Source organism: Patagioenas fasciata, chromosome 4, assembly GCF_037038585.1.
Source record: "Patagioenas fasciata isolate bPatFas1 chromosome 4, bPatFas1.hap1, whole genome shotgun sequence".
NCBI classification, from domain to species: Eukaryota; Metazoa; Chordata; class Aves; order Columbiformes; family Columbidae; genus Patagioenas; species Patagioenas fasciata.
In genome coordinates, this window is record NC_092523.1 from 28,144,573 (window position 1) to 28,171,997 (window position 27,425).

The 27,425-nt window shown below is 41.7% G+C and overlaps 2 protein-coding genes across 11 annotated transcripts in view; both read right to left on the reverse strand.

Moving 5' to 3' along the window:
* The window catches only part of CORIN (corin, serine peptidase), a 143,256-nt gene extending 136,497 nt beyond the window's left edge, over positions 1-6,759 (reverse strand). For 3 of the 5 annotated variants that reach the window (XM_071807457.1, XM_071807456.1, XM_071807455.1), the window contains exon 1: positions 6,544-6,759. In XM_071807457.1, the coding sequence (XP_071663558.1) occupies positions 6,544-6,744 (201 nt within the window). In that variant the 5' untranslated portion in view covers positions 6,745-6,759. Of the gene's footprint in view, positions 1-6,020; positions 6,267-6,543 lie in introns of those variants that run through there. The other 2 variants (XM_071807458.1, XM_065836775.2) reach the window with 2 other exon arrangements.
* Positions 6,760-11,340: 4,581 nt separating this feature from the next.
* The window catches only part of NFXL1 (nuclear transcription factor, X-box binding like 1), a 48,761-nt gene continuing 32,676 nt past the window's right edge, over positions 11,341-27,425 (reverse strand). For 3 of the 6 annotated variants that reach the window (XM_071807459.1, XM_071807461.1, XM_071807462.1), the window contains 4 exons: positions 23,549-23,653; positions 22,228-22,314; positions 18,734-18,835; positions 11,341-13,845 (listed from right to left, as the gene is read on the reverse strand). In XM_071807459.1, the coding sequence (XP_071663560.1) occupies positions 13,672-13,845; positions 18,734-18,835; positions 22,228-22,314; positions 23,549-23,653 (468 nt within the window). In that variant the 3' untranslated portion in view covers positions 11,341-13,671. Of the gene's footprint in view, positions 13,846-18,733; positions 18,836-22,227; positions 22,315-23,548; positions 23,654-24,191; positions 24,256-27,425 lie in introns of those variants that run through there. The other 3 variants (XM_071807460.1, XM_065837148.2, XM_071807463.1) reach the window with 2 other exon arrangements.

Genomic DNA, 27,425 nt, shown 5'->3' on the forward strand with positions numbered 1-27,425 from the left:
AAGTGGCCATGCGGGTGCTGGGCTGCGAGCCAAGGCCATCCCAGCACCACACCCCGAGCAGCCGTGCTCCAGTGGGCACTGAGGGCCAGGAGCTGCAATGTGGAGGCACCAGAAGGAGAAGGCATAGCAGCCATCAGACAGCCCTTTCTGGTATCTACCTCTGCCTTTAACCATCAGATATTCAGATTTCACAGGTAGAACAACCAGAAATAACAGCATATGCATAAATAAGTAATTATAAGCATTGTTTTAAATTATAGTGGCTTGAAACCCCAGCTGAGGAGAATCTGTCCATTCAGGGGAGCAGTCTTCTGCACAAGGCAGGCACGGGATGAAATATAATTTGAACTTCAGAGGTAGCAAGATTCTCATCTCTCTTTGAAATGGCAGGCTCCTGCTTGATTGTTGTCTCATTATTATTTTTACATTTAGGATATTAAACCATTATCCCTGTTTCTTTCATGCTTGCTGATTAGAAAGACAAGCCAAAATTAAAAACGCTACTTGGAAGGGAGCTACCTGTTCTACAACAGGATAGCAGAGATGAATTATATTTCCATCCGACAGTTAATAAAGGAGAAAATAATTCACCGTTAGGGTATGAAAGCGCACAATGCTTTGGATGCGGGGGGAGGCTCCCAGCGCCGCGCAACGCTGAGGCTGCGCGGCCGGGCGCGCGGGGAGCTGTTACCGGCACGCGGGGAGCCGTTACCGGCACGCGGGGAGCCGTTACCGGCGCGGGGGGAGCGGCCAGCGCCAGGGCTGGCGCGGCACCCCGAGCCACTGGGCCCCTGCGGTAGGAGCTGCCGCGGGGGCTACCCGGCTGGGCTATTTTTACTACGGTATTTTTTGCATTCAGACTTTCCACTGCAGGCGGCCCAGGTCAGGGGATCCGCTCTGCCCGGGGGAGTCGGACAGGCCAGCCCAGCGGGAGTTATTTATAGAGGGGCAGGGGGGCAGAGGAAAGGGATGCGATCGGCATCATATTCTTCTGCCGCGGGGCTGTGGATGGAGAAAGCACCCACGAACAAGCTCCCCTGCCCTGCCTCTCAGCCCGGCCGGGCAATGCGGCTGTAGCAGGGAATCCCCAGCCCCTCGGCAGCGCCGCCCCGCCCGGCCTGACCGCGCTACCGGCCCGCCCTGCTACCGCCCACGGCCTGGGGTCAGGGGCAATCCGGGCCGGCCGGAGGACACACGGGCTGCGAGGCGAGTCAAAGTACCAAGCCACCTAGACAAGGCCCAGGTGCTCTTCCTTTTTTTTTTTGTCCATTTTTCCTCATGCAGCCTCTCAGGAAATGAGGACTCACCTCTGTTCTGGTTTTGTTAAAAAACAAGTTTCTCTTTTAGTGAATTTTGCCTGTCAGCTAAAGCCTTCATATTAGCTGCATTTTCCTGAAGAACCAGACACATGTTTTGGTAAACCTAGCAATGGAATGCAAACTTATTGATGAGCATGGATGGACATCTCACAAGAGGGGCAACGAGAAACTGGTGACCAAGAGACTGACCAACTGTGTATAACATTCCATTCACGTGAATACTTCATATAAAAGTGGGAGATCACGAGGATCTCGTCCCTTTTCCCTTTTCTGTTTTTTTCCTCATGGCTGACATTAGGAGAGGACCTTGCTGGTCGTCCCTGCGAACTGAGGCCTAGTGAGAGACTGAATCCAGCTCCGGTTGGCTACAGAGTCTAATCCAGGACTTTGGGTGCTGGCTCTGCAGTTGCTGAGACTTTCCAGATTGGTTTTGTATATTTTGTATTATTTTCTCTATTCTTACTAGTAGCATTAGTAAAACATCTTTAATTTTTTCCAACTCTCTTCTCTCTGTCCTTCTTTTCCTCCCGATCGCCTGTCCTGAATGGGAAGGGGGGAGAGGGAGGGGCAAAAGGGGGAAGTGGGGGGGAGAGGAGGTTAACAATACATCTGCCAGGGTTTGATTGTCACCCCGCAATCTTAACCCTCGACAACCTCATACAGGTATTATCTCCCCTAGTTACAGATCCCAGCAAGTGGAGGGAGTCTCATGCCCCAGCAGCACCCAGACTGAGGCTCAGGACAGTTCTGATGAAACTGCACACTTTGACATGACTATAATTGACTGTGGAGGCTCACAGGGAATTAAAAATACAGATGCAATGAGGGCAGTCAAGATGAAGCCTGTCTGGCCACTGTCTTCAGTTGTGTGTGTGAAGACCTTTTCAAGGAGGATTTAAGCTTTCCTTGTCCTGCTGTAACAATCCATCACTTTACAAGGGGATATCATTCACCTTTCTCCCCTGGTGACGGAGAACTGTGCATACCCAACCTGCCACTTACACAGTCCATTTCTTTTTGATAGGGAGAGAAACTGGGACAGAGTAGAAACTTCATTATTTTTAACTGTAATCAGGCTGCCCCCCTCAAGCCCTGCTCTTGAGCTGCTTCATCCTGAAATGAGGAGGTGTCTGGATGCTACATTTGGAATGGCCTAGGCTAAATGTCCAAGCCTAGAACTGCCCAGCTGCAAGTGGCCTGACACCCTCCCCTGCCAAATCCTGTCTGGCATTCAGAAACAAGGCATTCATCTGGCCTTGTAAGCACTTGCTGAGGATACATGACACGCTGACAGAATTCAACTCTTCCCACACAATGTAGCAGTAGCTGCCATCTTTTAAAACCTGACCGCACCAGGAGTTAGTGCCATTGTGGGTGATTGCCTCATAGCACATGCTGCTTACCCTGAAAGCAGACAACCTGGTATCCACGGTTTCCTGATCCATGTAGGGTCAAAGCCACATCTCTTAAGGAAGAGCCTGTAAGTGCTTATATTGTGCCTGTTGTATTAGGATGGCCTGAATCTGCTGGGCCTCAGCATGGCAAAGACTCAGAGGCCAGACAGATGGAAGCACTGTCCTCCTGTTTGTGTCAAATGGGCCTATTTAGAGTTCAGCATTTTTTGGTTTAAACAGCTAAGTAGTGGTGAGAGCAGGAGCTGCTGGGTTTCTTCACCAAGTGTAACCATTCTGACATTCCCTTGCCTTCTCTTGGAAGGAAAATTCCCCTCCTGGTAAATGAAATTTCTGTCTGGGTACTTATCCACCTCAGCCTCTGCATGCATTCCATGCTTGGCCATGCAAATAATGACAAGAAATTATGCGTCTGGCAGTACACAGACTTAGTGTAATCTCAGGACAGTAATGTTGTTGAGGGAGCAGAGTGCTAAGACCTAAACATGTATATCAGCTTAGCAAAAAAAAAAAAAACCCACACCAAAAAAAACCCCAAAAAACAACAACAAAAAAAAAAAAAAAAACCACAAACCCCACAAACAAACAACACAGAACCAAAAAACCAAGCAGCAGCTCCTACATTCAAGTAAGCTTGCATTTTAAAATAATTACTGGCACTGTTAACAGTCCTGGCTTTCAATTGTATCTGCAGACATCATCTAATACAAAATTAACAGCCAAACAATAATACAGATATATTAAAGTGCCCCATGTGCATTGCACATTTTATAGAACACCTCCAATCATCTCAAAGCATCTTATACTTTCGATTCACTGCACACTCAAGATATTTACCACAGGCATACAGTCAAGCGCCAGCGAAGTTTTCTGGAAATGAAGTTAATTTTTTTTAGTATTTAATAGTCACAGCTCCAAAAGACTGAGGAAGAAACAAAGTTTTGTCCTGACAGTCCCACGCCATACTACCAGAACAAAGGCAGATTCCTCTAACCTGGGCAACTGAGCTGTGCTGTTCACCACCCTGAGAGCCTTCTCAGGAAAATAAGGTTTCATTTAAAACATGTGCTGAGTGACAACTGTACGTGTTCTTGATGGGCTGGGATTCCCCACAAGCAGGAAAAAAACAAAAACAAAAAGACACAAACAAACAAACAAAAAAATCTGGCTGTTAGGGTACACCATAAATGATTGATGGAACAAGGATTAAAAAAGCCACAAGCATTTTCTTTCTGAAGGAGGTTTGGACATTGCTTGGGATTCCCCTGGAGGAGCCCCCCACTTCCTACAGAACCTTGATGTCCAAGATGTCACCAATTCTACAGAGACACATAAGCAGAGTGGTTCCATAATTCCTTGTATTATTTCTTTATAGTTGTTTAGGTTACCTCAGTGATGCATTAATTCAGCACAGTCTGTGTCACAGTACCTGAGAACCTTATAAGAGATCTCCAACTAAGGCATCCATTACAAAAACAAAACTAAAGAATTACAATTTAGTCCTGCTGACTAGTCCATCTTTTAGGAACACAGGAAGGGTGTACGTGACCATATGGAAAAGTCCATTCCCATATTTTTACTGCTGAAAGCTAAGCCTTCCCAAGAGACCCCGTGAATGCATTAAAAGCTCTAGATATTTGATTTCACTTAAGAGTTTCACCATCTCAGCCAGACTGCTAATAATTCAAAATAAAGGTTAATTAATTAGTCGTCTGCCATAAAACGTGTCCAAGGATTCTGCATTTTAAATCATGTGGAGCAACGATACTACTGAGTACACTGCCGTGTTTACAAACTTGTAAAACCCGCTCCTGTGCCATTTCGGTCGCGTACGGATCGGTGCGGCAGCGCGCAAGGCTCCGCCGCCCTCTCCTCGGGTGCGCAGCATCAGGCTCGGCACCCCCGCTCGCACCTGGCCGGCCCGGCGGGCGGAAAGTGGAGCTAGCCCTCCAAAAGTGAGCGCTCCCGCCCGCTCTCCGCGGGGCTCCACACCAGCACGGCCTCAGGGAGCGCCGTCCCCCGCCCCGTTGTTCCCCTGCGCCCCTCGCCATACTTCCCCTCTCTCACAGCGCACCGGGGAGACATCTGCTCCCCGGCTAGAGACGGGAAGGGCAGGCTAGGGGGGGCGACCCTGCAGGTTCCGACTAGCGCGTCAGCCGCCTCCTACAAGCCTCCCGTCTCCGTGCAGCCTCTCCCGTAAGGGCAGGCAAAGCGTGCTCCTCCGTCCTCGCATCCCTCTTCTTAGGGGGTGTGCTAGAAGGCTGGAACACCCGCGCTACCCCCTTCGGACACTTGCAACCACCCAAGTACGCTTCCCCTCCCTGTTAACCTCACAGCATGACCACCTCCCGTGGATGGTGGTGGCCAGCGGCACCAACTCGCCAGACAGCCGTGGGACGGGAGAAAAGAGTGAGGCGGGAGTCCCTCCACCCGACCCCCAGTGCATACGACGGGACGCGCCAGCCCTTGCTGTTGCCGGGAGGTAGCAACCGCGCCGGAGGCGAGGTCGCGGCGGGTCGGCTCCCTGGCAGCCCGGCCGCGGGTGGAACTGCCACGGCCGTTTTGCCGGAGATCAAGCCCAAGCTTTGCTCCTGCAAACCCTGGCCGGACCTGTTGCCGTCGGGCTCGGCGCAACTCCTCTCCCCTCCTTCCAACGCCAGAGTAATTAACAGGCACATCAGCCCCGTTGATCTTCCCTGATGACTTTATGAGAGAACCGGAGTGAGCGGGACGCGAAGCTCTTCGTGAAACGCTAATAACCACCGGTTGTTAACTGCGACTTATCTACATCCCCCGCCCTTGAACTCGGCCGTCCGCGGCTCTTCTCCCGCAAAGCCGCACAAGCGGGAGTTTCGACACGGGAGCGCTCTGGGACGGCACCGCCGCGGCAGGATGGGCGTGGGCAATCGCTTGTCCCCGGTCCCCACCAGGCGCACGTCTCGGGGTCACGGCACCGTCCCTGCCTGCGGGCCACGGGTCCGCTCTCGCTATGGCAGGTCGCAAGGCTCGGATCAGGGCTCGCTTCCTTCTCCGCTTGCCCTAGCAACCTGCCGCTCGGCCCTGCAGGCTGTGCGCGGTGCACTGGGATTCCCCGCCGGACCGGCGGCCGCGCTCCCCTTCATCCGTCCGCCACCCCTTGCATCCGATGGTGGTCGGGGGTGCCCCCCTGAGAGCGCTGCTCCCCGCCCGCACCCCCGAAGGTCGCCGAGCGGCGGAGCCAGCTGCCCTCGCAAGACCCCGGCCCCATGACCCCCAAGCGCGGAGGGGAGCGCACTCAGGCTCGGCTTACCCGGTTGGCGGAGAGGACCTGCCGGTAGCGCTCCTCCTCCTCAGTTAGGGCAGGGAACTGTTGCACGGAGAGCATGCTCTGGTTGCCACTGAACCCTCTCCACTTTGGCCGTTCCCCCCAACCTTCTCTACCTCGATCTCTGACAAACTGCGGCCACCCAGCTACAGCACATACACACTTGAGGGGCGGGGGGGCTCCGCATTTTGTCTGCTCGGCAGACTCCCCCTCCCCCCTCCTCCACCCAATAATAATAAACCTCCGCTAGAAAGCCGCCGCATCCCCACCCCTTTTGCACACAAGGCTCTACCCCTTGGGGACAAGCTAAAAGACAGCCCACTTGCTAATTTCACCCTAAAGCCGTCCCCCAGGGAGGGCGGATGAGATGGGCGCAGCCTTTGCTGCTCGTCCCCCACCCGATAAAGGACGCCTCGTCACGCCGCTAAGGGCTTCAGGTGGCAAAACAAGCCTGAGTCAGTGACGATGTACGGGGCAGAAACCTGCGGAGCCTCCTCGCACCCCTTACCTTGGCTCGCTGGGGCTCTGCGACGGGCGAGGTGCCTGGGCTCTCCGCGCAGCGCTCTGGGGCCTCCCAGATGCGCACTTGCGGCTGGAGCCGTTCGAAGCCACCGCGAGGCACGGACCCACCCGCCCCCCCGGCTCGCCGAGTTGGAGCGCGGAGTTCAGAGCGGGGGATGGCGAGCATGGGCCGGGCTCCCGGGTCCATCCAACCGCGGTTCCCGGGCCCGGGAGGACCCACCTGCCTCCTGGATGCTCTTTAATTTTACGTTATGGCACGCAAAGACTAGTTTCACCGCGGGAAGTTTTGCGCCTACAGAGACTGCAGCGCTTTCCTCCGTAGCACAGGGGCTTGCCTTCCCCAACCGATCCTCCTCATCTCCAAAAAACAGGGCTCAAAGCGGCGTCGGGCGCTGCCGCCGGCTCGGCAGAAACGGAGGGGAAGGGGCTCCAGCGTGAGGAAGCTCTCCCGAAGCTGGCGACAGGGTTCTCCCGCTCCTTCCTCGCACTGACGCTCCGATCCCAGTCCCTCCGGGTGCCGGCAAGCCTGTCGTTGCTCGTCCCTCCTGTGGGCGGACAGCGGCCACCGGGGACACGACACCTGTACCCCCGCCGGGCCCTGCTGTGACCCACCCCAAATACCTGAGAGCTGGAGGGATGTGGTGTCTGTTCAACCTCTTGAAGCAAAACTCTCATACTAAGAGACTCAAGCTGCAAACGACACGGCAAATGCCCCACTCCCACATGACATCAGCTTTTAAAAGACACATTTTGATCCATATGTCCTCTCTTCCCTGTATCTGCATCCAAAGGTATCGACTCTGGCTGAATCCCGAATTTATGCACATAACCGAGCTCACAGGTGCCCTTCAAGAACGACAAAGTCATCAAGACAAAAGGCATGGGCACGACCAGAACAGAAGCAGTTCAGGACCCTTCCAGGAGCCAGAGAGAGCTGGCACTGGCACCATAACTGGGTTCTGAAATGGCATTTGTAAAACACAAAGGCTTCCAGTTTTTACTGTGCATGTTTTAGTGCTCCTAAAATGTTACCATTCAACACCCCAAAAATATGCCCTGAACGACCACTGTTGGCTGTCAGCAAGGATCTTCTTAGCTTTTTTCAGCTTCTTCTCCAGATAACTTCATTTGCATACCTTTGAATTTAGGCCCCATTACTGTTTGTGTCCAAACTTTATGGGGCAGACACTGCGCACTCTTTGGTCCTGGAATGCCATTGTACTTAAGTCCTGCCCATGGTAATTGTCACCAAGCAAAGCTCCCTCTGGAGAAAAGTAGTGGTTTTGTTTTTAAAACAATTGCACAAATAACAGGAAAAGCATGGAAAGAGAAGGAAGAGCATTTATGCAAAAATCTTCAAATTGCTTGGATGTAAAACAACAAATATTTCATGCTGTGATGCTGATAAAAAGCAGAATAAAATCCTATTTTGGTATGTCGTATTTCAGCCCTGTTAAAAATTACAATAAGGACAAATGAAAAGTGAAATTTAAGAGGTGCAACACATGGCTCAGAGTGCAAAACCAGCTTGGCCTTGGAGGGAGGATGTCTTCTCTTCAGCAGTAGTACTAGGAATTCCAAACCCCACCCCAATCTTGACTCTTCATCTCATACTAATTTCCTCAAGTAAGAACGCCACAGCATTCAGCACACAGAGCCTAAACTAAGTTCCGCTTATGTTGGCAATTTTATGGAAATTGCTGCAAGAGAAACATTTAGATTAAATAACACTTGGTTCAATTAAGCCGCGGTTCCCTCAGAGTGTGGCTTATTTCTAGACAGCTGCCATTTAGCCTACCTTATGACAGAGTTCAATATACACAGAGCTCATATTGATACCCTATCCATACCAGAAACTTGTTTTCTGATAGTATAGCATATAAACTTTGTAATACAGGGTTCAAATAATTCATTAACACGTAACCATTAGTGGAAAGAAGCAAGTATGTCTCATTATAACCACTTTGACTTAATTTGATTATTCTCCAATTTTTACCTTGCATATCCCTCCTTAGTAAATACAGACCACTACAGTATCTTCATTTTATAATTCTTTGGAGTGTTTGATTTAATTGAATTATAAGGGCAGACAAATTTACATTCCTGAAGCAAGAAAAGGGAGCAACTTCAATGCTCATAGATAACAACTGCTAATAGAATGAAATCAAAGCAGAAGAGGGATCTCTAACTAAATGAAACTGAGGACAAGGTTGCCTACAGACTGTCCACGCAAGCAGACTCAACCCGACAGCACGCACCAGAGAGCAGCTATCACACATATCAAGCTCCCGCTGCCCGGCACAAGGAAGTCCAAACATCTCTCAGCTCTAACCCCACAACTCGTAGGCCCGTCACTCTCAGAAATGCTGGCATACGGCAGATGCACTTTGGAGCCAGAGCTACTGAGATTATAATCTCAGCGTTCAGTGCTTTGAAACCACAATCAAGCATGGAAATTTTTATGAACAAATTTTGGTGCTATCTGCGTAGTTACATTTCATTCTCTAGTAGTTATGGTCAGGACAAGTGTCTAATAAGTCAGCTATATTTCCCCATGTGAGGCCGAAAAAAAAAATCATCTACTAAATCCATTCCCATTTGTTTCACCTTAATCTATTTCCCGGACCCATTTTCGCAATTTTGTCAGAGCCATAACATGAAGGAATGTGATTACATAATTCCAGCATTAATCTGAGCAACAAGAACTGTCACTGCCCGAGGAGGGAACAAAAAGCACACAGAAAACTTGTACTGCAGTACGTCCATTGTCATTACCCAGGAGAAGTCTGCTGCTTTACTACACTGGTCTTTGAGAAAAAACAACTTTTCTAGTCAGTTTTGATGCATTTGTTGTCTGACTTGGTTTTTATGTGAAAAGAACACATGCAATGTCTTTGTTATTGTTACAGGGAACAAACTTTTCCAGCGAGCTTCTAATCGAAAATATATTGACAACTTGTAAGTACCTTGGTTCAGTGGAAAGATGAATTCTCACCAGAATGCATTTGGAACCAGGAAAAGGTCTCCCAAGTGTTTTCATTTTAAACATAAGTAAATATTCTGCATGTTAAGTTCCCTCATCAGGCTTCTCTCTATATAATTTCCCTTCAATGGCAGATTAGATTATAAAATTTGTCTTCAAGTATACTTATCATATGCATTTATTTGTAAACTGTTAACATTCCAAATATTTGCTCATTACATTATGTAACAGCACATTACATTTAAATTGCTGAAAAAAACCCTACCTTCAGTTCAACATTTCTTTTCTAGAATAATAATCTTTCACATTTACTGAACAACAAGTGCTTTTATCTGTACCTTTTACTTCAAAGATTGCCATGCTTGCAACATGCAGCTCCAACAACAACAACAATCAGCGATTTATTAAACTGCAGATTGCTCAAACCCCCACACTTTTTTATGCCAAGAAACAAATCTCTGTTTCAGCAGGCAGACCAACAGAGTGCAAATGACTCAGATGGTTGGTAATATATACAGATCTATTTTGAATAAAATTTCAAAAATAGGTATGTCTCACATATGCGAGGTTCAAGAGAGATACAAATCCTTTAAGTAATGGAATATGCCTACTCATGTACATATCTGCATGAATGGGATAAAGTTTTAAAGATTGGTGTGCTTTCTTTTTATAATAAAGATGATTAATAAGAAGCATTTTCCTCTCCAATATTTCACACAAATGCTGCAAAATACGCAGAAAAGAACAGTAAGAACTACTCCAAACATGTAACTCAAGTGCAGTTCATTTTTTATAGCTCTGTAAAGATAGTTTTCTTCGCCTCTATGGGAAAGAGAAATTTTACATTGCAGTTGTTTTAAAGAAAAAGCTAGCAGTAAATAGAAAAGTGAGTTATGGTCACATAAGATAAAAGCTGTTTCCACAGTGGTCTCATTCATTTTGATCTGCATATTTCAACTACAAAGATATCTTTTTGTATTTTTGGACCACACATTGTATTTTACTTCAGCTGAACAAAAATCTCTCTTTTTCTCTCAGTGACAACACAGTTACCAGCATAAGCAGACACATAATAGTATCACCTCACTTGATTAAAGAAACAAGACATATATACATGGAACTACCTTCCAAGCATTAGTATTATAGAAAAGAATTAAAGTAACAATATGGGAAAGTTTATTCCTTATACTAGAAAATAAGAGAATTCAACAGAGACGCAACTATGATTTCCTAGTGTAATTTCAATTAATTCTACGTTACGTACCAGTGGCCTGACATGACAGTATCGTGCATTTCTAAAAATTAATTAAAAAAAACCCAACCAAAAAAAACCCCCACACAACCAAAAATTAAAATACTCTCAAAGAGCACCAATCAATGCTAAACATGGTCAACTTTTTCTTACCACTCTTCTCTTTCACCCAGCTTAGATAAAAAGTGGAAAATAAAGTGATTTTTCTCCCCATTTTGTCAACCTACATATCTAAAAGCTACTACCTTTTGCAGCTTTTCTATTTTTTCTGCTGCTGAACTGTAATTACAATTAGATATCAGCTCAAATTAATACTTTTATAAGCAGGCCAAAATCAACCAAAGTAGCTTCCAAACAAACTGCAATCTTCTTGCTAATTTACGCAAACGGTCTCACTGCTTTTGCAGGATTTGTGATGAAATTGTATATTAGACTGTTGTGGTTTAACCCTAGACGGCAACTAAGCACCATGCAACCACTTGTTCAATCCCACCCCCCCCCGCAGTGGGACGAGAAGGAGAATTAAAAAAAAAGTAAAACTCGCGGGCTGAGGTAACGACAGTTTAATAGAACAGCAAAGGAGGAGAAAATAACAACAATAATTATAAAAGAATATACAAAACAAGTGGTGCACAGTGCAATTGCTCACCACCTGCTGACCGATGTCCAGCCTGTCCCTGTGCAGCAATCATGGCCCCCCAGACAAGTCCCCCAAGTTTATACACTGAGCAAGATGGCGTACGGCATGGAATATCCCTTTGGCCAGCTTGGGTCAGCTGTCCTGGCTGCGTCCCCCAGCTTCTTGTGAACCTCCTCACTGGCAGAGTATGGGAAGCTGAAAAGCCCTTGACTTAGTGTAAGCACTGCTCAGCAACAACTAAAACATCAGTGTGTTATCCATGTTATTCTCATCCTAAATCCAGAACACAGCACTATACCAGCTATTAGGAAGAAAATTAACTCTATGCCAGTCAAAACCAGGACACCAAAACATGGGCAACCTAATGCCCTTTGGCTTCATACCTCATCTTTCACAGGACCTCGTAAGCACTTTTCAGTTAGCCACAATGCTCAAGTATCAGCATAGAATTTCCAGCAGAGGTTTAAGAACTCAGTTTTCTGATTTTCCCCCTCCCTGAATTTAACTTGCAGTCCCTCAGCTAAGACAACATAGCTTCTCTGATAATCTTGAAGCTGTGTGTCCCAGTTTTGTTAAAAACAAGTTTCTCTTCAGCTGAAAGGAAAATTCACTGAAAGTTTTCTTTACTAACTGCACTTTTCTGAAAGCTAGATACATGTTTTGGTAGACATAGCAATGGAATGCAAGGTCACTAATAAGGATACATGTCCTGTGAGAAGGGCAACGAGGAACGGTGAACTGAACAGCTGACTAAAACTGACCAAGTAAGTATTCCATCCCATTCACATCATACAACATATAAAAGTGGGAGATCACGAGGATCTCATCCCTTTTCCCTGTTGCCAACATTAGGAGAGGACTTTGCGAGTTGTCCCTGCGAACTGAGGCCTAGTGACAGACTGAATCCACTTCCGGTCATCTGCAAAGTCCAATCCAGGACTTCTGGGTGCAGGCTTTGCTGCTGCTGGAGCAGTGCTGGTCTTTGCTGGGACTTTAAAGATTGGGTTTGTATATTTTGTATTGTTTTCTCTGTTTTATTAGTAGCATTAGTAAAAAAATTTTTATTTTTTCCAACTCTCTCTCGCTGTCCTTCTTTTGCCTTCCAATCACCTGTACTTAGTGGGAAGGTGGGGGGGGGCTAGAGGGAGGCTAGGGGAAAGAGGAGGTTAACAAAGCCTCTGCCACAGTTTATTGTCACCCTGCAATCAAACCTTGACGCTGTGTAAACCTTTCAGTTCTACCAACCAATACTAATATCCCAAGGCAAGGTATTCTAAACTGTCAGTAAGAAAATATTTAAACATAGAAAAGATTAGCTAGGTAGTTTATGCATTAGCAAGCACTATCCACATGGCTTCAGAACAACATATAATTGTATTGTTATGGTCTTCAATTAAGTTTTTGCACACCTATGTAAATATTCAAATGCAATATTTATCTACACAAATAGTCAAGTGATGCTTTAAGTTTAACTTCAAATTGCTTTTCTGCAGTTGGCGATGAGGGACACATCCCTGTACCCTGAAACTACTTCACATTCATGTTCATCACATGCATCTGTCCATTAAATTAAGTTTTCAATTGGTTTGATTTTGAGGAAACAAGAGGGGCGGGGGGGAAGAAACAACCAAAACCAAACCCCGAAGCCTGTAAGGGGGCCCGTTATATTGTCTGTGATACAGCTGACTTCAAAGACAGTTCACATTTCCCTTCTCTGAACAAAGTTCTGACATGAGGCCCCAGAATATTCAAGTCTAAGTGACCTGAAGCTCCCTGTTAGTTATTATAATTAAAACTGACATGAAGACAGAAGTTACTGTGTGATACAACCTAAAGACTATCATAAAAATACTAATCTTCAATAAACCACTAAATTGATTTTACAGGAAACAAATACTGAATAAATCATTTTATGCTAACTTCTTAATACCATGAAATAGAGACAAGAGAAAGTAACACAATATATTAATAGAAGAGATGTTAACAGATCTCAGTCAGATAAATTACATCAGCACTTCAGTGTAGACTAAAACCTACTATTACTGTCAGTGTCTGAATTCAGTTTTGTGCTGTTATTATAATAACGCAAAGGTGACATTTCTTCCCTCCTCTGCAGTTTTCTTGGCAAACAGTATAGGTACATAATCTATGCATATTAAGTTCTGTTAAACACAGACTAACATTCGAGGAATAATAGCTACCTAAAGCCTGACTGAGGTATATTAAATATTGAGTTGTTTCAGTCATTGTAGACCATGAGCCATGCAACCATCACAACAGCGACTCCAAACACTGGCAGCATAATGAGGTTCTTGTATTTTTGCCATGATGATTGTTCAACTTCTACTTCATCCTTTCTTCTCTTATTCTTTCTTCGTCCTTTTAATCTATTTTCAAAAGCTTCCAGTTCAGCCTAGATGAAGAAAACCAGAAGTCGTTAACATTTGTCAGAATTAAAGCCAAATAAATATGCAGATTTTAAATAACATTCCAAAGACCGTTTATAAAACAACTGACTGCCAACAGAAGTTCTATAGCTCTTACTATATCCCACAGTTACAAAGCACTTTGCTTCCAAGTATTAAACCATTGTTTAGTTTCCTACAAAAAACATCACCAAAAATGCAACCAAATTAAGTTTTACATTAGTTTAAATCTGGGTGAGTATGTTAAGCCAAAATGAGATTGTTATTTCCATAAAATATGTCAAAGATACATTACTTTTACTATTAAAGCCCTTGTAAGTATTTAAGCTATTACAATAATGTATGTAAGAGCACAGGTTGAAATCTTCAAAGACTGTTCCCCACAACAAGGATGTGCTCTCTGCTAAAAATTAATTAATAAAAATATAAATACATAAAATATTATATTTCCCCCAATTCTGTATATTTTGCCTGCTCAGTTACATTTTAGATAAATAGCTATAATCTTAGACATTCACAACAAGTTTCCATTTGTTAAATGTTACAACCTACGTATGACTGCAGCCGGTACATAGCATTCTTCAAAAGAAAGCACATGCCCTTGGACCCCAAAATTAAGCAAAGCAACTTAAAAAATAAGAAGAATGCCAAGCTTCCACCCACAACAGCAGTTTCAGGGTAATGCCTGGAATGAACAGTAGGATCCTCTGATCCCTGTTCCTCACACCCCTCCATAGCCTTTTAAAAGGGTATCAAGAGAACACAGACAAAACTGATTTTAGACTACAAAGCTTCAATAAAACTGGAATTAGGCAGCCTGGAACAAAGAGTCTAAGACTGGGATGAAGGTCCAATAAGGAACCATCTAGGAAAATTGGAAAAGATGGTTTAAAGGAGAGCTGAGACAGAATAAAACCAGAAAAGGTCCGACAACTATCTGGATTTTTGGGTAGACTTGTCAGCTACTAGAGAAAGCATGGGATGAGGAGCCAGGGAGCAGAAACACTAGAAGACCTGAAAGACAGAAGAGAGATGGGAACAGCAGAGTGCAGCAAGTCAGGACTGGCTGGGCAAAAGGTGTAAGACTGAGCTGAAGCAGAGGAAACATGGTCAGTGAACAGATACAAAGCCTGGCCATGAGAGGAGATAAATCTACATCACTGTGGCTGCAGTGCTGCCAGGAAGAGAGGGACTAAGACAATAAGGTAGGTGCATTAGAGAAAGAAGAATAAGACTGTTTTGGGAAATGAGCAGAGAAGTAGTCCAGTAAATATAATTTTCCTTTGGAACTCAAGATTGCCTGATGTCTGGTCTTCCTCTACTGACAGAAAATATTTGCCAAGAGCTTCACAAAACAAATCTTACTTCCCTTCTTGTGCCAGATACCACTATTAGCAGGAGAAGGGGACCCATTTTGATGTCTATTCCCTTGTACCTAGTAAAGGCAGAAATTGTTGGCATTTCTCTAACAATACAGGATAGAAGTTCAGACAAAGTTCCACAGCCTGCTATTTGAAACAATATTACTTTCAACCAGCTAATCCTCCTTTAGAAAAGCAAAGTAATGAAACAGTTTTTCAAAATCCAAAAATCCAAATGCAGGTGCAGAATTCTTAAGGTTTTATAGATAATATGGCAGTATTTTATTTTACACAGACACTAAATAAAATTTGAGGCTTATATATATACTTGTGAGCTGTAAGTTAAGAGTGCTTCACGAATTGCAGTAATCTGAATTAAAATATAGGGCTCGAACAATTATGTAACAGGTACTGAACTGCTTTCCTAGTGATCTTTATAAAAACTGAGCTAAAAATAAATACATTCTAAAAAACAAAACATAGAATGAAAAAATGTTCATGGGCCCAAAATATGAGAAAGAAGCTATCACTATCTTTGAAAAGCTACCTATGGATTTTATATGACTATCATCATTCCCAAAGTGTCACCTCAATGATCTCTGAACACTAAAGTAATGGTTGTGCCCAGTCTTGAAACGACCTTAATTTCTGAAGCTTTATTTAGAGTGAGAACCTAACTTCCTTGTGTAAAGACATATTAAAAGTAAAATGAAATGCATTTATCTAAACTGTATCCTCAAAACAATTTGGTGTGAGATACCGTCTAATTTAGTATTGCTCATGTACCAGCTTTCTGTCCTTCATGTGTTATTCTCTATATTCTTCCTGCACTGGAAGGAATAGCAGCCCCAATGGAAAACATGGCCAAATGCATGCAAGTAACAGTGACTATACCACAGAAAGCATATATTGTGAAGTTGTAGGTCTTGTATTTTATAGGCGGGAGGGCACTTCCATAACTTCGAAGGAGCTGTTAAAACATTTTTCTTTCTAAGAAAAAAGGAAACAAAATCTTTCATACGACTCTTTAAATTAGAATTCAGGTTTGAGACCTTGACTTTCAGTATTGAAACTCCTGACTATTACCAGTTACCTCAAAAATTTACCCAAGTCTTTTACACTAGAGTGGGACAAAGAAAGAGCTTGATCTGAACTGTTAAATAATCAAAGTACTGATCCTTCTTCCTCCTCCAGCAATTCTGAAAACCTTGGCTTCACATGGTACCTTTGAATTAGAAGCAGAGGGAAATTTTGGCTGCTGGGCCATGATGAGAAGCCTAACCAAGCTGTTTCCCTTCTACTAAGAAACAAGTGATTCCATCTGTAAATGATATTAGCAGAAGCTGCTACCAAATATAGCAAATAGCAAATACCAAAATACAAATGTGCAGACTTACCAGAGCACTAACTTGTCTGTATATAAAGGATTTAATGAAATATTAATCAAAACAGGTCTTGGGAAGCTGTAACAGATGAACTGTCTATATAAAAATGTGCTAATGAGAGATTAGGAAGGTGGCAGAAGATGCAAACGTTGGTCAGAAGGGAGCTTACTCAACAAATATATACTCTTAATGTGATGTCCTCCAATTTGCATCACCAGATGGCAGATTATGAGATCAAATTGGAAGGGAATAAATTTTAGATAAAAGGTTGCAGTAGCTGAGGTTAGTACTTGTGTGCAATTCTAGAGCTTATTTATTAGTTACTGTTGTCCTACTTTTTAAAATTGGTTTTGTCCTATTTTTTTTTTACTGTTGTTGTCCTAGTGTTCGCTATTGTGCTATATAACTGGCCACTCTTAATTAACCTTTTAATAGCCTTGATTATGTATAGGTGACGTGTTAAATCTCTGAAGCTGCATCCATCACAAAACATGTATGCAAAAGCAGTTGCCATATATTGCACAAGGGTACCGCTGGACTGTGAGACTTAGTGGATGTACAAGCAGGAAGCAACAGCAGCCTGACTGCAGAAACAATTGCTGCTGAGGAATCAACACAAAAATAATGTTGCACACTATGCTGGTGGAGGGAATCTGCTACGGTTTCAGAGGATCCTCATTACTGAGACTTTACCAGAGGGACTTACGGGATATTGAGGCAGAAGTCATTAGTAACTGGCATACCTTCTGGAATGCATGACAACACAATTGGTGCAAATACAAACACCAGCAACTTTGAATTTCTAGCTCTAGAACTGTAAGCATGTTCCTCACAAGTGTATGTGTCCATTAGTACACTCCAGTACTTAGCTTGCAGACCCATCAGCTACAGATGACCTCTAACAAAATGTTTCACACATCTATATGCAAGATACCTTTCCTGACTTATGTCCCACAACTAAAATTTTCCAACGTCAACTCAGAAAACAAGAAGAATCAGATGAAGTATCTGGGAGTTGTATGAGGGAATATGTGACAAATGTTGTAGGCAGTTGAGGCATGAATATAATAATAAACATTACAAGATGATCACAAAACAGTGCCTGGTCCCCTGGACAACAGGTACAGAACTGCATGCTTTTCCTGCACAAGGAGTAGACACACTCCCCTTTGAAAAACAAAGGCAGGCCTTGCTAGAGCATTGCTTGGTAGACTTAATGCTGTAACAAAGTCTCTAGGCAATTAATCAAAGTATAAATAACGGAAGTTGTGACCCACAGAGAAACTGTCTATCTTAATGACACTGGCAGAAGAGCACAAGAGGATGGGGTTTGTGAGGAAGCCTCCCATGCCCCCTTTCCAGCAGGGAGTGAGCCAGTGCTCTGCGACAGAAATGGAGTGTAACATGCTGGTATAACCTAATACATAACTGTTGTGATAACTGAGTAACAGAAGAGTCAGAAAGCACACGCTGGGCTTCGAATATGGTCTGGTGTCACATGCTCAGGCAAAGGCACATGTGCATGAACTGTCAGGGAAAAGCAGCACGTTAAGGCTGCACCCTCCAGATGACAAACCTGACTCAGCCATCGCCACCAACCAACTTTATGGTTAGTCCCTGAGGTAAGATTAGCATTAGTGTCTCCAGGCAGGTGGCACAGAAGTTTCTTGGATTACAATACTGACAACATATGCTCACCAACAACAGCAATTGCAGTAAATACACATTTTCCTCCCTCCAGAGACCTTGAAGAACAAAGACTCATTTAGGCTTCCTCATTCTTTCATGATGGGAGGGAGGAGGCAAGCTTCACCCAATATTTAAATCTCTATGGAGGCTATTCAGCAATTCTGTGTGGTTTATGCATTATGAAGTGTTCAATTACAATCAAGAGTACTTAGTATTTTAAAAATAAACTACACTATACACAGTTACAGTCATGCAAGATTAAACCGACTAATTAATATTTTGCATAAAATTATGAAAATTGTTTGGAAAAATGCAGACTATTAACCATTATGAATCATTCACAACACATGGAGTAAGATAACAGCTGACAGGAATGACTGTGCATATCACATTACAAACTACACATCTTTAGTTGCATGCAAATTAAATTATTTACTAACCAGAACGAAGTGGGGAGGAAGTAAGTGAGGAAAAAGAAAGGTTGATACCTGTTGTCTTCGTTTTTCTTCCTCAATAGCAGCTTTGGCTTCTGCTTCTTTTATCTGTTAAGACATACAAAGTGATAAGCAACTGTTGTAAACAGCAGCTAAACCTATTTTCTTAGAGTCATAATCACTCCTATAGAATGGTACTAAGCAAACATCAGCAAAACTTTCATCAAGCGAGATCTTAACTTACATTACAAAATATTCTCAGAAAAAGCTGCATCACATCACATTTGGAAAACATAGAACATACAATGGCTACAACAATGTTATAAATTGAACTTCTGACTTCAACTTGACAAGCTCAACTGACAAATATAAAACCCAAAAGGAACAGTTTGTTCACTAACAACCGGGAAAATTCCTAGACTGTTATTCTAAGGTTTCAGCAACTTTATCCTCAATCCAGTACACTTCACATATACCGATAATTCCTATGTAAGTATATAATTTACACACACATATTTCATTCCAAGTACTTGAAATATTCACTGACTACTAGAGTAAAAGGAAGCCTCTATATTTGTACCAAATATGACATATAATAATAATACATAATGAAACTGCTTTCAACCTCTTGGTGTAATGCAATCTAAATGTAATTAAAAATGCTCCACCATCAGAAAGCCCTATGAAAAGAAGTAACGGGAGCTACAGTTGATATTTCTGTATTAATGTTTTACAGTGTTCAAGAAAGCAAATCAAATGCTAGAAATTATTAAGAAAAGAATGGTATAGAAAAAATGTCAATATGTAAACACATGATACACTTGAATCTCAGCTCCTGCATTCAGTTTTGGTCCTGCAATAACAAAAGAAAGTAAATCCTGAACATATACAGAAGACAACAGGATGGAGTTGCTTCCATCTAAAGAGATGCATAACTAGGATTCATCAGATGACTAACGAGGCACAAAATCCCAAAGAGTGTGTAAGATGCCAAATAAGGATAAAACATCGATAATTATTTTTCATAATACAAAAGCAAAGTAATAAAATGAAATTACCAGGAAGCTGGTTCATAACAGAAGGAAGTATTCTACTCCCACGGAGTATTTGGCTAAATCTAGAATATTTGTAGATGCCAAAAGTTTATGTCAACCAAAAAACAATTAGGCGTGCTACCAGGAGATAAATCCAAAGACCATTAAACAGAAAGACACCAGCTCAGTCTCTGAAATTCCCATAGTCAGAGATCACTACAGTAACAGAAAGAATAAACTCAGGAAGAATATGTGTCTGCCTTCTTGTATACATTTCTTGGACCTTTAGCACTGTGGCCACTGAATCACTGCCTTAGAAAAGTTAGATGTAAAAATCTGATTAATAATTTGAAATGAAAAACAGTCTTGATCATAATAACCGGACGATTTGCACACTAACAGTAACAATAATTTACTAAATATGGTTTGCACAGGTGGAATTTGTTCTAAACAATTTGCAATTCAAAAGCTCTTGATGAGTAAGGAGAAAGCGCACTAGTCCATGCTTTAGCTCACTGCAGCTCAGTCTGCATTGAGGACAGGGTAAACAGAACAGTCCAATTTGCAGATTTTCCAACAATTTTTTTAATTGCCAAACCATATAACAAATAAAAGCATTATTGAAAATTTCATTAATCAAGACACAATGTCAGAGTCTCTCTTTAGAAGAGCATATAAAAGACCTTTCCGGCCATACACACTTGACATCAGAAAGTCTGGTGTGGAAAAAACTGCCCACTTATCCTCCTGGCATTCCACTGCCATCTAAAGGCAGAACTTCAGCTGCAAAAGAAAAAGTGAGCCACAGCAACAGGAGAGCTTCTTTGTACACTGGTATGGTCATATGTGTATAACATACATAGGTATAATATACGTAGGTAGAGGAAAGCATAACCATTATAATCACAGTATGGAAAAACATTTCTAGAACTATTTCTTTAATAAAATGTACAGTAAAAAATGAATTCAGTTCCTCAGAAGTGCATACTCACTAGGTGCTATACATGAAGAGTTTCATTAAGAGTTAACACACTTTGGTTTTGGAAAGTGATGGTTGTTTTGCAACTGTGCAAACTAAGTTATCGTTGTAAACATCTGCCATTTTTAACAGACTTTTTCCAGTCTTGACACATTAAACAGCAATTGACATAATTAATTACTTTTGTCAAGTGCATACAATAATAGAATATTCTAGTGTGGCATTTACAAGCCAACACAGGTTACAAAGAAGTACCTGGTAAGAATTTAAATAGAACTTCAGAAGCTGATATAAAAAGCCCCAAACAATTAAATCTATGTTCTTCTGTGAGCATGGTACACACAGCCAGGTTACACCACACAGTATATCTGTGGCATTGCTTATAGCAGAAACTTGAAGCCATTTGCTCATTGTGTTAGATCATTCCTCCCCATGGATTACAATGTCAGGGGTGAGAAATAGGAACTAGTATCTCCTGAAGTCAAACAGCAGTTGACACTGTGCTCACTGCACCACACTGGGACATGTTGCTGCACCCCAGCTCATGGAATTGCTTGTGAATTCACCTCATGCACTTCATGTCCTACGAACTTACCTCCACACTCCTACTGGAACTGTTTGCTATGGTTGAGATTTTCTGAAGGCATATCCCAAGAGGCTTAGCATTTGACCTGCTTGCAAATTTGCAGGATTTGGTCTAGGTGGTACTCGCTAGAACTTGCCAGTCAATCCTGTAAGTCTGAGCAGAAACTGACAAAAGTCAGCTTTGCCCATTGAGTTTTTGGGCTACGCATTTATTACATCTAACAATCAATTGATAAGCACTAAAGAAGTTATGCACCAATTTTTTTTTAATGTTTTATAAAAGGCTTATAAGAGCAAGGTTGATATTCTGTCTCTCTGGATGATAGCATGCAGCATTTTCTTTACTTCATGAACAGCAGAACTAGGGAGAAGTTACATTTGCAGCAAGCTAAAAAAGTATACTGCAATTGCTGAAAACTCTGCCGCCTTCTGGTAGAGGCCAACTAATAAGGTGTGACAGGATTACACGCTTCATGGTGGGCAAGTTGAGCATTCGATGGCTGCAAAACTTTCACAGGAATGAGCAGATCTAACAATGCCCTGGCCCTAATCCTACAGCACTGACCAAGAGCAATGACGATTTTATCATCACTGATCATCATATTGCTCAGAAGAGGAAAAAACGTGTTCTAACAAATAAAAACAACAAGAAGAACAACAAGAAGGAAAAAAACGATGTTGTTTTAACATAGTATTTCACTGTGTTAATTAACACTGTCGACAAGCACTGTAATTCTCCCCCTAAGCCAAACGCATGTCTGAAAAAAGAGCTGCTAATAAACAGCATATCTACTTATGTTGTATTTTTTGCTTGTATTGCCTGGAAAAATAATTCTGCGTTCATTTTTTCCTTCTTTTCTTGAAGCACTGAGAAAAAATTATAGCTACAAAGGATACATTACCTCAGATGCTTTCCGTTTCATTTCCTTGCATAACGCATCACATTCCAGCGAAACTTGGCCATCTTCTATCTTGCTGCACTGTACTTCCTGTCAAGTATAATTTGGGTCTTTTAGAATAATTTCCATATATAAAATTTTAGTTATAACATCCATTTCTTTGTAAAAATTAGAAAACATTCTTATTTAGTAAAACACTGGTTAGACAGAAAATAAAGCTCATGATTAAACATTATTTGAACCTGTAATTCTGCATGAAATTGCCCTTTTATCTTTTCCTTCTTTCTGATAAGGTAAGCTGAAAGCAAGAATAAACCAAATAGTCCAGTTTAATTTCTCCTCTATTCTCTTTACTCTTGTTTACCTAAGAGAAAGTAAGATAACCTTCTGAACTCTGGCAGAAAGAGCTAGCATTTCGAGTCTCAGCAACTTCATATACATTCTCTTAACTGGCTGAAATTACAGGGCAAGGTCTGGTCATGGAGAAAAAAAAAAATAATCCTCACTCATACCTCCTTCCATCTCCTTAATACTGAAAACAAAAGAAAAAGAAAAAAAAGCATGGCTGTCCGTAAGCAAAGATCATTCAATTTGAAGCACTTATTCTGCACATGTCATCTTTTCTCTTGCTGAACATCCCACCCACAAGACTTCTGGTTGCACAGGACATTTCTTGGAGAAGCTGAAAACTCTGGGGAACTGCAACCTGTTTGGAACGCTCAGAAGCTAAGTGGGTCCAGAAAAATAATTTAAGCACCTTTTAATTAAGCCAGATAATGATTTGTTGTTGTTGTTGTTGTTAAGTCATTATTATTTACCAGGACTTCACATCAATTTCTGTTCTTCCTCTTATAATGCTATACAGGTATAATAAACTTGTTAAATTACTTTGTCCCTTATCTTTGTTAGCAGCTTAGGAAGCTGATGGCTGTACCTGCTTTTAGGTTTGCAGATTACATTAGTTACGGATTCACAAAATCTGTGCTTGTTCTAACTTATGTAATTATAAACTTTCCAAATATCATCAGCAAAATGTTTGTTTGTTTGTTTTTACCTCAAATTACTCCAGGTCATCTGACTATTCTCCTGAATGAGATACAAAAACTCAAGTGTGCTTGAAGACAAAGCTATTTTAAGTCAGGTAGCTAACAGATTTTCGAACAGTGTATCTTTTGATATTGCAGCCCAGATCTTCAGCTGATGTGAACTGGTGTATCTCTAGTAGAATAACTGGATCTACCTGCACCAGAGACAATCCATCCATATAAGCCCAGGAACATGTAAGAAAATACATTGTTTTCCAAACTGTAACTTAGAAATTCACCTTTTTCAGTCTCTTACAGTGACATCGGAGTTTGACCTTCTGGCTGCAGTTCAGAGGGCAGCTACCTGAATGGCAAATCTCTTTACACCGGTGACCACAGGGCAACTATAAAGAACAGAAAACACAAATAAAACACCCACATCAACGAATTATTGTAAAACTACAAAGAATCTATGAACTGATTTTATCTCAGACACAGCAGCTTAACAGAAAACTAATTCAGCTTATCAGTTTTTCCACTGTGAAATAGTTGTTTTTTTTTTTCTGTTTGGCAAATGCCTTCTTGTTATTTACTCTATTTCAGTTTCTGTAGAATGAATTATCTTTTATTGGCACAGTGTTCTGGTTTTGGCTGGGATAGAGTTCATCTTCTTCCTTGTAGCTGGTATAGTGCTGAGTTTCGGATTTAGTATGAGAAGAATGATGATAACACATTGATGTTTGGGTTGTTGCTAAGCAATGTTTTCAACATTTATAATGAAAATATTATCATTCAATTATTAAGAACTCAGATACTAATTTAAATATGCGGTTAGCAATATAGCAGTGCTCCCAGTATTATATTAAGGAACAAGAAAGCAAACCATTTTTTTCATTTTCTGTTAAGAAGTTGACTGAAAATATACCTTGCTTATATACGTACCTACAAGAAATCTTCACAAAAGTGATCTTTCATTTTCAATTACATAATCCAATACTGTTAATAACTAAAAGTGGAATATCACATAAGACATCCAGTTAATTTATAGAGGCAGCTTTAAATCCACCAACTATTTAAAATGGCATTTGATATTGTTCTTCATAAAAGAGCGAAATTTCACTTCTTCGCCATCATCAAGGGATTAACACAATTTGGAAAACACTGTGAGACATACAATTTTAAAACATTTTTTCATATTTATTAAAAACTGAAAAATGTATACATACTACATCACTGCACCCACAAGAATAAGAATGCTAAATAAGATAGCTACAAAATCCAGGTGCAAACACTTCTTGTTGATTCTCAGAAGTTCATTGGAACTGGCTCAAGCTCTCAGCTAGTACCATGAAACACACACCTAAACAGAATGCAAAACTTTCCAACAAAAATTATGGAACAGACACACATATTTTCATGTCCATGCCAGTCACAAACTGTTATTACACTGATAGATACTTTGCAGTTTAGGCTCATTTTTCTTAGTCAATGTCTAGGCAAATTTCACACAGGACTAAAAGGAACCTTTAAGTCATCATGTTCAGTCCTAAAGCCCAGTGCTCCTAAAGGCAGGCACCTCCTATGATGCCCTAGGACTGGGTAAAGCCTTGCCATGAAAACAGTCCCCCGTTCTGCCCCTACTTTCACTGTTTTGCTAAGGAGGCTGTTTCAGGAACTCTCTATAAGATGCAAGAGCTTTTCTAAATCTCCTACATTTATTCTACACTAGTTTAAACCCATCAGGTCTTATCCTGATATTGAAATATTTCTCTGCTGTCCTTTCATAAAAGGCTCTTTATTCCCATAGTATTTCCTTCATAGAATTTCAACCAGTTTAAATCTGTGTTTCTTGAATACGGTAGCCAGAACTGCATGTAATATTCCAAATGACATCTCAGCAGGAAGGACTCTGTACAATGTCTTAATTGCACCTTATTCTTAATAGAATATCTTCCCCAATACATCTTCAGCTCTCATTTGCATTTCTCTCCATGCTGTGACAATAAGAATTTCTGCTGTTTCCTGGGAGCTTATTATTAGCCTTGACATGCATGGTCTCCTTTTTTTTTTTTTTTCCTGTATCTAATAACATGCCCCAAATACATGTGTTCTGCAGATGCATTTCCTCAGTTGTCATGTACTGGCAACACTCCATAAATTTTCATCAGAAAATTCCAATATTTTTTGGTGCAAATGTCATTACTGAAAACAATGCAAGGTCAGGCGTAAATCCAGTTCTTGGGAAAATGTCATTACTGTTAATATCTCTTGGTCCAGCTTTTCATTTAGTTTTGTTCTTTTTTATTTGGGTGGGGTGGGGGGGGGGTAGGGAGAGTTTAAACAAAAATAGTAAAATACAAGCAGTTGTTTCCTTTAGCCCACCTTTATCCTTGTATTAACCCTCTTCTGGATCTGAACTAGCTATTCACTAAGTGGCACTGACTCAATTGCTCTGCTGAAGCCTTATGTAGCAGATCTAATCTACTTCCCTTATCTGGAGGGGAAAAAAGATAAATTGGTCATCTTATCAAAGAAGGAATTTAGGTTTGTTTTTGCATTTTGCCTCATTTTGAAAGGATGAGAGGAGAAACTTGTCTTTAAGTTTTGTATGCTGCTGACATCAGATTACCAGCCAGAACAGAGTCTAACAGCTGAGGCTGCTCACCAGTGACCACAACCTCTGCAAAATCAATTTGCTACTGTATGACCTCTATGCAGCAGAGGGTCCTTCTCCCTACCCAAAAGCATCATACACAGTAACATGATCTAGTCACACGTGCAAGTCATCCCATGCTGACCACAACAATCCATGGCTAGAACTATTACTTCCAGCTTACTCTTCCATAATAATTAGGCACTTTTCCATTATTAGCGTTAAAGCCCAAATAAACAGCCTTATAACTGACATGTCAGAGCTGCAAATTCAAGGCAGTGGCGCTCTCCTCAACTTCCAGGTGCTACTGCAATAAAATTCTTACATTACGTTCCATTAGAGAAAAATGTGCATAGCACAGAAATACGTTTAATCCAATAATGAAATCCAAATTTATGCATTTGGATCTTTGCACAGAGCTACACAGTTCACATCCACAGAGATGCAGGACACGAAGGAAGCTGACAGTGTAACTTCCTTTTTACTCACTCCGATGCAAAACCAACATTAAAAAAAATAAAAATCAAGTGGAGCAGTGAAATGAGTGGCAAAACATTGCCCCACAATCTCAGAAAACAAAAGCAATCTTACTGCTGCTTCTGCTGGATAAATAATGTAGTGGGAAGGGATTTTTTTTTTTGCTTGTTTTTAAGCGCCTGTGCTGAGCTACTTGCCGCTAAAACAGAAAGCACGTGCCCCTTTAGATCTTTTTCACTGTAAAAGATCTCTGTCAATAGCTTGTGGACTAAAGACCAAAATGAATGGGCTGTTTGACATGGCAAGGCCTTTAAAAGAAAAGGATTTAATCCACAGCCCTAAAAACAAATCAGAAAAATCCTACAAATATTTTCCCCATAGGCAATGCATTTGGAGCTTCACTTTGTCTGATGATTATAAAAACCATCAACATTTATGGAGGCTTAACTGACCTGCACTAAAAGGTAATAAACACAACCTTTTAATACACACCTGATAATAAGGAAAATAACCCACTAATAAAGAAACTAATCCCAAAAGCTAAGTACAAAAGATCAGTTTATCACTTCCAAGCAAAGGAGCAGACACTTCAGTTCAAAGGGTGGCCCTGCCCCAGAGATCCTATGAAAACCTCCACTGCTTAAGCCAGACATTGAGGAAAATCCTCTCACTATGGACCAAAGCTGTGCATTTTCCCTTTGAAATTAAATTTCTGCAACCCACATAGATTTTTAACCTGTGTTTACAGAATTTATTAAGCATTCTGGTAGTAAAATTTATTTCACTTATTTAAAAAAACCAAAAAGCATACTCTTTAAATTTATGACACTGTCCCTCCTGCACTATCATGTTAAAATAAATTTATCACAATGGGGTCCCATATTTCACATCAAGACAGTAGCAGAATACACAGCAGAAGTACAAAGTATGGTTATTCTGTCAGATAATACTAATTAGACAGAATAAAGTGTTAAACACATACCCAAAGATACTGATATGAATACGTAAATGATGAAAACTGATAGACTGTTAGAACTTCTGTGTAA